Source organism: Triticum aestivum, chromosome 6A (assembly GCF_018294505.1).
Source record: "Triticum aestivum cultivar Chinese Spring chromosome 6A, IWGSC CS RefSeq v2.1, whole genome shotgun sequence".
Lineage (NCBI taxonomy): Eukaryota > Viridiplantae > Streptophyta > Magnoliopsida > Poales > Poaceae > Triticum > Triticum aestivum.
The window spans coordinates 342683137-342696717 of NC_057809.1; the positions used below are offsets into that span (position 1 = coordinate 342683137).

General features: G+C 42.9%; 1 protein-coding gene across 1 annotated transcript; it reads right to left on the minus strand.

Moving 5' to 3' along the window:
- Window positions 1-2611: 2611 nt before the first annotated feature.
- Window positions 2612-9830, minus strand: LOC123129601 (RING-H2 finger protein ATL7). The gene is made up of 4 exons (XM_044549702.1): window positions 9676-9830; window positions 4850-7802; window positions 4725-4810; window positions 2612-3164 (listed from the first exon to the last, which is right to left on the minus strand). Exons 2-4 carry the CDS (start codon window positions 5141-5143, stop codon window positions 2774-2776), a joined length of 771 nt encoding a protein of 256 aa, XP_044405637.1. The 5' UTR covers window positions 5144-7802; window positions 9676-9830; the 3' UTR covers window positions 2612-2773.
- Window positions 9831-13581: the final 3751 nt, after the last annotated feature.

A 13581-nucleotide genomic window follows, 5' to 3' on the forward strand; every position in this document is an offset into this window, starting at 1 on the left:
TCGGGCGCGGGTGGCGCTCGGGAAGAGGAGGCGGGGCCCGGTCGCAGGGGCGGAGAGGGCCGGCCTTGGGCCCGGCGGGCCTTGGCGGCGGCGGCGGGAACGGGTGCCACATGGCGCACGGTTATAGGCTGGGCGCGGCGGCGCGGGCGGCGGACATGTCCGGCCCGACCGGATCTCGTCCGGCGGCACGAGGAGGAGATTTCTAGGGTTTGGGGGAAGAAGACCCGAAAATTTCGGGAGAGGATCTATATATAGGCATAGAGGGAGCTAGGAAGCTCCAAATGGAGTGCGGTTTTTGGCCACGCGATCGTGATCGAACGACCGAGATGATGGGGAGGGTTTTGGGCCACTTTGGAGGGGTGTTGGGCTGCAACATACACGAGGCCTTCTCGGTCCCTCGGTTAACCGTTGGAGTATCAAACGAAGTCCAAATGGCACGAAACTTGACAGGCGGTCTACCGGTAGTAAACCAAGGCCACATGACAAGTCTCGGTCCAATCCGGAAATGTTTAAGCCCCACACACGAAAAGAGGTAGAAAGGACCACCGGAGGAGATAGGAGCGCCGGAATGCAAAACGGACAACGAGGAAAATGCTCGGATGCATGAGACAAACACGTATGCAAATGCAATGCACATGATGACATGATATGAGATGCATGACAAAGGCAACAACACACGGAGACAAAAACCCAAACCCGAGGAAATAAAATAACTTAGCGCCGGAAACGACAAGAGTTGGGATACATATAAGGTAAATGACATCCGGGGTGTTACAACCGGCTACCCTCGTATCGTTCCTAGTTGATCGTGTACCGTGTGAACTCATATGTATCCGAGGATCTAGCACATGTGTGACTTTCTTGTGTCGGTTTAGTGTTTCTCCCGTGTTTTCCCTTATGTTTCTCCTCGTTTTCCCCTTGTGTTCTTCGTGTTCATCGCGGGATCCGCTCCTTTCGTGAAAGATCGGGCGATTAGGGTTCTACCCTACATCAGAGAGAAACCTTGGAAATCCATTATAGAGCAAAAATATTTGTCTGGGAAACCAAACCTGTTTGCTGTCAACCCCACCCAAACTCTTCTAGATTTTGGAAAGGATTCTTATCCATCATCTAGAATCTGAAGTTTGGATTTAGATGGAAGGTTGGCAATGGAGAGAAAGTTAGGTTCTGGGAAGATACTTGGTTTGGGACTTCCCCTCTAGCTACTCAATTTTGGCATGTTTACTTAATTTGTAATGAGCAAACTAAAACTATTAAAGAGGTATGGGATGGGGAAACCCTCCAGTTAACTTTTAGAAGGAACTTTGATGACAAACTCATGGAGCAATGGTATCACCTAGTTGAGTGTGCTAAGAGCATTCCCCTCTGTGAGGATACAAATGCACTGATATGGCAGCTTGAAAGTAAAGGGGTTTACTCTTCAAGCTCTCTGTATCAAGTCATCAATTTTCGTGAGGTGCAGCCAATTTTCATCCCTGCGGTATGGAAACTTCGGGTACCCCCAAAAATCCACATTTTCTTATGGTTGTTCTCTTATAACAAACTGATGACCAGAGACAATCTGAGGAAAAGGCACATCATTAAACCCCTTGATTGTGTCTTCTGCACTGATAAAGAAACCAACTCTCACTTGTTTTTTGATTGCATTGTAGCAAAAAACATCTGATCATTTGTGACTGACCACTTCCAGGTCCAGATAGGAACAAGGTTTGGATCTGTAGCCGAATTCTGAATCTCTAACAAGAAGAATGTTGCTTTAAATATAGTTTCTTCAGCAGTCCTGTGGTGTTTGTGGAAGTATAGGAACTCTATCATCTTTAACAACACCATTTGGACTTCGATTTCACAGGTGTGGAGACTAATCCTCAGACCCCTCAAGTTTTGGGCGATCTTGGCCCCAAAGGGTGGCAGGGCTCGTCTGGAGGTTTTCCTGACAGCGCTAACAGCCCTCTCGCAGCAACCACTGAGAATAACGAGTGGCTGATGCTGAAATGTTACTCAAGAGATGGGGTCGTGAACCAATGGGGCAGGCTGAAGATCTCTGAAGATGACTGGAACTTCCATTCCCCAAAGAAGCAGGGAGCCTCGATGGACAAAAGCAGGCTGAGCAGCCCGGTCTCGACCCTTGCCTGCTGGTCCCCTCAAGCGGCTACAACACCGCCTTTCAAGTTGAGGAGGTCTGCAACGATGGGAGAGGACACTCTCCGGAGATTTCAGTCTGATAGTTTACTGTTCTAGTTCAGGCCTGTGTGCCGCTTCGATCTATAATAGATCTGTATTCCGGTTTACTTTTTTTTTCTCCTAGTGCTCTTTTAAGGACGAACTGCTCCTCTAAGTGAGCTGCTGTAAAATTGGATGACGAGTTTTGGTTTCATTCTGAGTAATGGAACCGGGGAGGTGAGCCTCCCTGTTCATCTAAAAAAAATGATCCAATTCAAGGTCGAGATTGTGATGTAAAGTGTATGTACCACTACATTTTCCCATGAACAGAAGTTTACTCCCTCCGATCCATATTAATAGGTTGTACTAGATCAATGACAATTAATATGGATAGGAGCAGTAACACGAAAAGAACGTCTCCAATATCATTTGTGGTCCCGCAACCAAGACAAAACAAAAAACCTCTATTCTTCTATTTCCAGTACAAGATTAGACCTTTTTCCCACCTCTAGAGTCAGTTTACCATTGATGCAGATCTTTGTGCGCCTCTTATTAATCCTTCTAACAGCAGCTAAACATACAGCAAGACAGTAAAAAGCCTTATTTCTTTTGCTTACACGTCAGACAAGTGGCAAGAACTTGGAGACCCTGCTGTTTGAGTCGCGATGACTACAACAACTGATGCTTCCACGTTAGTCTGCTGTGATGGGCCGTCACTGATCCTGCCGTCCACTGCCTGATCCTCCGGTCGCGTGTGCTCATCTCTAAGGCCCACATGATGCTGCGCATTTGAAGAGCAGTCCTCTTCGATGGCTTGTGTTTCCAGATCGGTTGGAGCGACGCTGGCAGCTCTGGGGGCAGTCAGGAGCGATACTCGGCAAAGAGGGCAAGTAGTGTTCTTAGAAAACCAGTGGTCAATGCAATCGATATGGAAGGTGTGACCACAAGGGGGTATTCTCTGAAGCCGCTCATCTGCTTGATAGTCTGCTAAGCAGATCGAGCACCTGGCAAGAATGTTTACTGTTCAGCAAAATATAGCTAACTAAAAGAAGAATGCGGTGTAAAATTGCAGCAGGAGTGGATATCATTGTTGGCTAACACATATAGTTGTAGTGAGAGAGCTAGGGATGGAGAATACTTTGGCAGAAGTAGTGATGGAAATTACACATGCATGCCAAACAACAAAGCCTAGGGGAAAGATGCCTTTCTGCTACTGCGGTTACTGCAAGTAACATACTACTGTCCTTCATACAGCTTCAGGCGGATAAAATAAGCCTTGGAAAGCCTTGATTTATTTTTGAATGTTGAAAGCCTTGATTTATTCAAGCGGAAATGACATATTTGTTGAAAATTCTTAGAAGTCGGGTCTTCCTACTTTCATATGATTCATGCAGGACTTTCTTTCAGGACTTTGGGGCCATAGCTTGGAAAGCTTGTACTTATGTTGGTTAGAAATAGACCGTACCGTGCATGTTAGCAGCAGCCAGTATTTGAATTCTTATGTAGCTACTTTCATTTGATTGCAATAGAAGTGGGTGCATCCTGTCACTCTTGATAGTACACTATTTATGCACACCCATGTAACTCTACTTTTCTTCAATGACAACAGAACAACAAAATCTTTTACATCACTTGAAAGTTTTAATAAATGACATCATGCATTTTAATTACGCTACGTTCCCAAGCGTAGAGATGTCCACGGATTTGTTTCTAAAGAGGCTAGTCCATAAACACTTCATAGGGCATATTACATATTAGTAGCACTCCCACTACTTGTTATGGAAAGCTGGAAACCCACATCCTTCCTTTCCCTAGCTTCCTTCTATCGTACTAGTATAACCATTAATTAGGGTTATCAACCTTGTGCCAACTGAAGGATCTCTATTTATTGCAGTACCAGCGTTGATTTCTCATGTTCAACAAATTTCCGAATATGCACCGTCCATGAGTGCCTTGCTAGTGGTTCACAACTGGCTAGCTCGCACTTAAGTGCATACACGGATTAGCGGCATAAAGATGCAGACTCTAGCAGCCTTGATTAAGAACACATGTGTCCACTACAGAGCTAATTCTTATAAGCTACTAAAAGGACAGATTCAATAGAAAGTTCAACTTCAAATCATCATTAAACCATATATTGATAGTACTGTCAGTACATACAGCATTTTTTAGAAAACCTTATTTTCACAAACATATCATAAGGAAAGACTATAAGTGCCTCTTGGGTTTGTGACTATCTTTGCCACATTATTTTTGTCACACTTGCCTAACTTGAGGTGCTCAAATTCTTAGCCACACTTTGGCTTGCCTTAGGGAATCTTGCGACATTTTGTGTGTGTATGATATGTGGGGCTTATTGCTCACAAAAAGATTCATGCCTTAGGTGTGGCTATAACCAAACACACACCTAACTTGGCCAAACTTAAGGTGTGGCTAGGAACCAAACAGTCTCTAACACATTTGAGACAAAAAGCGTAACAAGTGATTGTTAATTGATGAGATACGGTCTAGTACAAGTGTACACCACTATATTAACTGCATTAAGGAGACAAGGAGCGGATCACTGACTGTGTTTCCTGATCAAGAAGCTCTCCTTGAAGATCACAACTGGCAACATCTCACGCATCTCCTTATTTATGCCACACTCCAACTATAAATGCAGATATGTTCAAATAAAGATAAATCAAACAATAAGATTTGCAATACACCAAGTATATTTAAGAAAAGCATGCATGGGGGGAACATAAATGGCCAACTTATAGAACAAGTAGAACAAGTAGAAGAAGAGAAGCAAGACGAATGTGAAGAAAACTGGCACATGCCAATTCGCTCTGCGCCGCCACAGGTAGAACAAGTAGAAGAAGAGAAGCAAGACGAATGTGAAGAAAACTGGCACAGAGAAGATGAAGGCCTGGTATAGTTTAAGCTCAGGCGATACAGCGGAGCAATAGTCCGGTGGATCTGGGGAAGTACAAGAAGACATGGCCAAACCAAAATGCACTTACAGAGTCCCTAACTGGCACCAAAATCTCTAACCCCAGTGAACTGTAACATTCCTAGATGCTATGAGCTATCCTGTTGTGTCTTGGTCTCCCATCCCATGAACCAACTGCCGGCCTCAGCACATATCACAAGATACAGTAAGCTAAAACAAACGAGCTTAAAGGAAAGCCAACGAAAAACAAGCACCAGTCCCACTCCCAGCCACCTAGCAACCTGATCAAAGAGAAGTAATGCTACTGACAGTGGATTCCCGACTAACAAAAACACGCGCTCCTCTCTGCTGATCCAACCGGTGATACCAAATTGCTCGCGAGAATATTGTCGGAGGACCTCCCCAGCCTAACCTAACACCGCGAGAGCAGGAGCAGAGAGGTATACGCCCAAACAGACAGCTATTTCCAATCCACCTGAATTTAACACATAATTGGCACGAGATGGGTATGAACAGATCGCGATTCGGCGTCAGATACTGGGGAGGCCAAGGTCGCAGGGCCGGAGCGGCAGCGGCAGCGAACTGAACTAGGAAGAGCAAGAACGAGAGAGGAGTTCAGGCGGGTCCAGCGAATATGGGCGGCGGCGGCGCAGATCGGGCTGGGAGGAGAAGCGACTCCAAGAGCTAAAAACGAACAGGGAGAAAAGGAAAACAACGGCTGGGCTCCCAGGCGGCCACCGGCCAGCCTATTTTTCTTTACAGTCACCGGTCACCAGGCCAACGGCTGGGACTGTCTATTTGACATTTGACTGTTTTACAATTCAGTAACATTCACAACTGTTTGTCCCAAAAGCCCCCAACCGGACACTGCATAATTCCTTTTATTTCGGGATAAACGGGTCAGGCAGAACCCTGACCCGGTTTCAACTAAACCACACCACCACCAATCCTCGCTGCACCGCTGGACCACAGCAAACAGCTCGCCATGAACTTGCTACTCACGGAAATCTCCAGCCCCTCCTACATAACATCATAGAGCTCACCTAACACACATCACAAAAGGAAGAAACAAATCAGGCCGATGGCCATGGAAGAAGGGTGGGAAGAAGAACAACGAGCAGTTCAAAATCAGATAAGGCAGGCAGCCATGAGAGAGAGGGATGAATCTGGAGAGGAAGGTGGAGGTTTACCTAGAGACAAGCGTGAAGGAAGAACAACAACTAGGCAATTGGGGAAATCTCAGGAAAATCAAAAGGTCAGGCACAAAAACTACTGCTACCCCCTAGTACTTCAACTCTTCACCCGCTTCACCTCTCTTACAAGAAAAATCCACAAAACAAATGCGTCAGAGAAACAATCAGTAGACAAGAACTATATACTCTGGAAATAATTCGTCACTAGCAGTAGATAGAACTTGGATAGTTGTATAATTTACACTGCAAGCACACATAGTGCCTGGATTGACTCTGGAATGAACAGTAGCACACCAAGAATTACACTGAAACTGGCTAAAACAGACCAAGGATTACAGTGCAAAATCCCCTAGTAATTACATAGTACTCCCTCCGTCCTATGATGTAAGACGCTTTTTGACACTAGTGTAGTGTCGGAAAACGTCTTACATTATGGGACGGAGGGAGTAATTCCCAGTGCAAATTGCATAGAAATTACAGTGGAAATTACATAGAAAAATACAGTGGAAAATTGCATATAAATTTTAGTGTATCAATGTAAGAATGCATCAAAACTTACATCGGTAGAAACCTATTGTATTTACACTGTTAAGATACTACTGCTAATTGTACTCTTACTGACATTCCTTTTCCAAAAATGCAGATTGGGAGCACGACAAGAACAATAACAAAAGATGATCTACTATCAATGTCACAGGAAGATATCATCCTAAATGTGAGTACCAAAATCAGTAGCAAAACACTTGCATGAGAATGATCAGTACATGAAAAAGAAAAACTCACACACAAATACATTGCAAGAGTCATTTTCATTTACTGCGTTCCTACAGTCAGGCATTATATACAAGGTAAGAAACTAACCCCCATAAGTCTCAGCTGAAGACGATTTGATTACTTAGCTTCCCCATTTGCAATTCATTAAAAACTATTTTTAGTATTACTATTATTTCAGTATTACTATTACATCAAGAATTCTGGTTTAAAAACATGTCGCATACAGGTACATTCGGCTAATGGTACAACACAACTGAGAGTGGAGGAGTCCGGTAACAAAACACAAAACAGCAAACAACCCATCAGTACATTCTACAGTAAGACTAATGAAATGGAGAAAAATTCATGAATACACAAAAGTAAGAGAGAAATTTACAACTTTAGTATTCTTGTGCAGACATTTGAAGAACTGGAAAACGAAGCTACACGAAATGAAGAAGGTGCAGAAGAGCATAACCCGTGGCATGCAGACCTGTTTGGCACCATGAACTTGGAACAAGTGGGTACATGAAGACAAAATTTCAGTAAGATACATATCATAAAAGTTGAAAACTAGTAAGAAAATTATGAATGAGGCGAAATGCTAAAAAATGCAGGTAACTGAGGATGACCCTAGTTCAGCAGCAACACAAGCACACAACACTTGCCAGAATAATGAAGAAAGAGAAAGGCCAAAAACAGACCACTCACATGAACAAGATGACAACGAATACCTTGACGAAGAAGACACTGAAAGATTCCTGCAAAATGAACAAGAGGCTGCATCAGAAGGCAATTTGATGAACACTAGCAGCAACTTCAAGCCACACCTAGGCATGCAATTCAAAACAAAGGAAGAAGGCCAGGAATATATCAACTTCTACTCCAAAATCGCTGGATTCTCAGTGGCAGCACTAGCAGCATCAAGAACAACAAGCAAAAAGAGGAACAATGAGGTGACCAGAATAACTATGAAGTGCAACAAGTGGGGAATTAATGAAAATAAATAAAAAGAAGCCAAAATTCAGGAATTACATAACTGAAATCAATGTAAATACACTGCAAAAATGGGGGAATATACACTGTAGATACAATGTAAACCATCATAATTCTAGGGGAAATTACACTAGAATCAGGGGCCATATAAATGTGTCAGGGATTACATAGCTAAAAACATTAAAAATACACAGTAACTCGTGTAAATTACACTGGAACTAAGGACAAATTACATTGAAACTACATGATGAATTACACAATAGTTATTGGGAAAAATAAATACAGATTAATTCCATTGAAGCTACAAGATGAATTACACAGTAATTCTTGGGCAAATTACACAGTAACACTACAACATGAGTTACACAGTAAGTCTATATTGAATTACACCCGACAACTACAAAGATGAATTACAACTACAAAGATGAATTACACAGTAAATTCTATATTGAATTACACTGAAACTGCATGATGAAATTACACAGTAAATTCTATATTGAATTACACTGAAACTGCAGGATGAATTACACAGTAATTCTATATTGAATTACACTGACAACTACAAAGATACATAGTAATTCTATAGTAAAATTACACTGAAACTACATGATGAGTTACACAGTAAATTACACTGAAACTACATGATGAATTACACAGTAAAAATGTGGCAAAATACACAGTAAAAACTACTAATTCTAGAGAGAGAGAAACACTGAAACTATAGGCTGAATTACATAGTAACTACCGTGCAATTTGCATAGTATATTACATTGAAACTATGGGGATTACACAGTAAGTCTGACACAAAAAATACACAATAAAATTCTAGTAATTCTAGAGTGAAAAAACATTGAAACTATGGGCTGTATGGGCTGAATTACATAGTAACTACAATGCAATTTGCATGGTATATTACACTGAAACTGAGGGGATTAGCAAGTAAGACTCAGGCAAAAAATACACAGTAATTCTAATGTATGCCACTGAAACTCTAGGGTTACACATCAACACTCGGCACAACCAAAAGATACAAACCTGCATCAGATACACAGTTACCAGGGGCATTGCAGAAAGCTTAAAAAGAATACATTGCAGAAGCACATAAAAAACACCCCCAGGCAACTAGGAGGAACCTAAGTACATCTAAACTACGAGGAACATATGCACTTGCAGGACAAAAGGGGACCTGCAACAGAGGGCATAGGAGGAACCTAACTACATATAAACCTACCGAAATCCAAACATATACAGACCCTAGAACCAACACGGCCAGAGGAGGGCAAACACCCATCTGCCAGCAATCAAGCGAACCACCTACCAACACAAAACTGATCCATACATCTATCTGAATCACAAACTAGTCACGCATGAACCTACCACGAGCAGAGGAAGAACTCAATGGCGGACAACACGAAGCAGACAAGGAACTATGGCGGGACAACGTGAACCATAACGAACCACAAAAACTACAAGCACCTACCATGAATCTACAGCACCACGGCCCTGGAACACAACACACACCTACCACGAACCCTAACAAAATCACATCAGCAAACTGACCTCCTAGATCTGGAACCTATACACCGAGAAATGAACAAAAAACATGCGCTCGCGAGAGAAAATGAGAGACCAACCAACCGCAGGAGGCGAGAATCAAAGAGAAATTGGAAAGGAATCAAGCTCCACGGGTGGGGGATTTGAGAATCGACATGAACAGAAAGGAATCGCCTCCGCCGCCCGAGCGCGTGTTCCTCTCTCTGCCTCGCTATCTCCTCTCTCCCTTGTCGCTATAGTACCGCTCAAATGAAAAGGGAAAACCACGCCCAGAATTCAAATAGGACAAAAACCGGAAGGGGCGAAGGGGAGGGGCGCGAAGCGGTAACGGGCTGGGACAAAAAAACGGACCCGATAGAAAAAACAAGCCCAAAGACCAGACAGCCAGGCGCGAATCTCCACGCAACAGCGGACGGCCAGCGATTTGAATGTTGGCGAATTGAAAAACAGTCGACTGTAAAATAGCAAATCCGTAATAGTGCAGCTGCACTAATTGGGCTGCACGAGTTCATGCGGTACACAATAAAAAAACTCACACTAGAAAAAAGACAATTAGTATTTTGTGTCATCATTACACTATAAAAAAAAGAAAGTATGTGTTTCTCATCCCATCGAACGCTCCCTACTTTGCACAAATCAGTAAAGAAATGACAAATGCGTGCATTTATTTAGGCTTAATAAAAATTTAAAAAGCCATAACTTGTGATTCAAGTGTAACATCCCAAAATTTCAATTTGAAATGTTATATAATAGGTCATCATGCATATCATATTTTATTTTGCTTTTGGTTTTGATCCTAAAAAATCCTACGCAACTCAAGGACCCACGGAGAGAGTTGGGGATTTCGTTATTTACATATTTGAGTTTTCTCAAATTATGTAAACAGGATCATTTGATTTTATTTATTTTATCATCAATTATTTCTATTACAAAAATATGAGAGAGGGAATAAAATGGCTTTCCCAAAATATAGAAATATTGAGGATTTAATAAAAAAATCAAATAAGTTTTATTTCGGAGTTTTTCGGTATTTTTTTTATTTGAATTTAGGAAAAATGCGCGTTTTTCAAAGTTGTTGTTTGGGCCCAGATAAATGTTCACTTTATCAGGCTTGATTTTAGGAACCCGGCAAAATTTATTTCGTGATTTTTGAAGTCCGTTTAATATTTCTTTTTATTTTTCTTCCGAGCAGATTTATTTAAAAAAAACGGAAACCGACTACGGGCCATACCAGGCCTGGACTCCGCCGGCTAAGGCTATAAAAGCCGCCGCCTGGGGCCCGAAAGCCCAGCCGCCGCCGCCTGACCTAACCCTAACCCTAATCCGCCGCCGCCGCAGCCGCCGCCGCCGCCCGCCGGAGTTGCACGCCTTTCGAGGTTCGCCGCCGCCCGCCGGAGTTGCGCGCCTTTTGAGGTTTGCCGCCGCCCGTTTTTTCGTGCAGTTTTTTTTAAAAAAAATTTGTTCGTCGTTTGTCTTTTTCGTCGGATTTTCCGCGGTTATTTTCTGATCGCGATTTCTGATCCGATTTTCGTTTTAGTATAACTTTTCGCTCGTTTATCGGAATTAGGCGATTCAAGCGCCTGGAGTTTCGTCTCGAAACCCTCTTTCCGAATAATCAACTTAAACAAGTTTTTGCTACTGTAAAATTTGCCCTAGATCCAGATTACTAGAACGAAGTTGTTTTCTCGCCGTTTGATTTCTTTTGCTTCGTTCGATTTGATTCTTTTTGCCAACCAGAGTTCTTAAGTTGAACCTTCTGGTTAGATCTTCTATTTGAGTTTTACCTGTGCATTACATGAGTACTTATTGTATGCTTGTTGTTTGTCTGCAATAGAATACCCGGATTGCGCCGCTTGTTACTTCGAAACCCTAGGTCTCGCGGATCATCAGCAAGGCAAGTAACACTTTGATCATACCTTTTCTACAACCCATGTTTTATTGCATTAGATCAATCCTCTCACATTGCATGATTAGGATCTAATTAAACCGTGGGATGGGAAGTAGATGAGGTAGTACCTATCACCTGTATTATTATGAAACCTTTGGGAGTTACTTCTACGTTTGCTTATTATGCCATGCTATGCTAGTAGACATGGATTGGGTGAGTGAAATCCATGGCAGATGTGAGTTGATAATTTTAATGGTTTATCTAAGGTGGCAACTTAAACACACATCTGGGTGGATTGAGGCACCTGATGTCTATCAGGACTTGCCTGTTTTTTTGGACCGCCACCCAGGCTCAAAGGGATCATAAGATCATTCATGCTAGTAACTTCCGTGTGCAGCCACAAGCCATTATGGGCTCTGGCATAGTTGACTAAGTCGTGCGAACTCTTACGGGTAAACTAGCAGATGTAGGGGAAAGTAGGTGTACCGGTCTACCCACACGTAAGGTGCTAGCGCTTCTGAAAGACTGTGTCTCGGTCATCCGTCTTCTCAAACACCATGTAGTGCGACAAACCAAACGGAGGCGATCGAGTCTTGTGGGGAAAAGTGCGCAAATCTCTGTGGAGTGTACAAACTAATCATGATTAGGCGTGTCCCCGATTACGGACAACTTGAGTATCTAGTACTTGAATATCATGTGAATCTCAACATGTTACTTCTAATTAATGTTGTTGGGTTTTAATTGTTCACTTAATTGGGATCGGAATGCTGTCAACCATTCTCGATGTTTAACAACTACCATGATAGTTAAATAAATTTATTCCTTTGCAGTAGGGAAAAACTAGCTTTACGCAAAACTGTAACCATAGAGCTTTCCACCAGCCATATGTGCATATAGTATAGCTGTTTCATTCCATTACTCTCTATGTGTTACATTGCCAGCATATTCCATGTGCTGACCCGTTTTCGGGCTGCAACTTCTCATGTTGCAGACTTTTCAGACGACGAGTAAGGTGCTTTTAGGTCGTGTCCCTATACTCAATGATGCCGTTGGAGTTGATGGACCCATTTATCTTCCGAGTCTTTCGTTGTTATCGTTATTAGATGGCCTTAAGCCATATTTATTGTAATAAGTTCTCTTTGAGACAACGATTTAATAAGTGTGTGATTGCCACTCTGCTATAAATCCTTCGATGTACTGTGTGGTGTCAGCATTACTGATCTAGGGATGACACCTGAGCACAGGGCACTTGATCCATTCGGGTCGGGTCGCCACAGAGATGGTATCAGAGCACACGCTGACTGTAGGACACGACCACTAAGTTAAAGCCATAGATCACCATTCCCTTCTCATTTTCTAACTCCTCATCTTTTCTACTCTTTTAGGATGACGAACGCGAAGATTAAGTACGCCCAACCGGATGAAGGCACACCATTTGGATTTCACCTGAAGGAAGTCACCAAGTACCTAAACATTGGATTACCAAGCTTCACGGGAACCTTCAACGCCACTCTGCCTGAAGAGGAGCGCTGGAAGATTCAAACTCACGTTCCGGGAAGGACATTCGCACCAATCACGAAGCCCATTGATAGTGTTTTCAATGCACCAACCTGGAGTCTGGGAAGGAGCATGGCAGCTCATATCACCATAGGAAGCATTGGAGAAGTTTACCAAGAAGACCTCAAGGACACTATCTACCAGATTTGCGGACGCCGAGATGAACAATGGGAGTTAGTCAGCACCAAGAAGGATAGATCCATTGCATCTTTCATCCAGGAGTTAAACCAGCACATACGACGCCACGAGAACCAGATGTGCAATGATATGATAGAGTTGAAGAATGCAAAGGCAAGGATCATCGAGCTAGAAGGAGAACTGAAGTCTACACGCAAGGACTACATGGACGAGATCATAGCTCTAGCAAGGCACAATGGCGATCTTAAGCAGGAGATTGAAGAACTCAAGAGGAAGTTAGCATCCACGGAGGAAGACGAGTACGTCGCATGTCCGGACAACTACATCATCATCGACGACACCGATTCGGATCCAAGTGAACCCGACTTTGAAGACGAAGCTGGAGCAGATATCAGGGAGTCTTCCAC

Bases quoted from the DNA above. Each gene is read 5' to 3' on its own strand.
- LOC123129601 (XM_044549702.1), bottom strand. From the start codon at position 5,143: ATGTCTTCTTGTACTTCCCCAGATCCACCGGACTATTGCTCCGCTGTA. The intron at 4,811-4,849 runs GTTTGATTTATC...CTGCATTTATAG, and splicing joins GGTGTATTGCAAATCTTATT to TTGGAGTGTGGCATAAATAA. The intron at 3,165-4,724 runs GTGATCCGCTCC...CATTCTTGCCAG, and splicing joins TTGATCAGGAAACACAGTCA to GTGCTCGATCTGCTTAGCAG.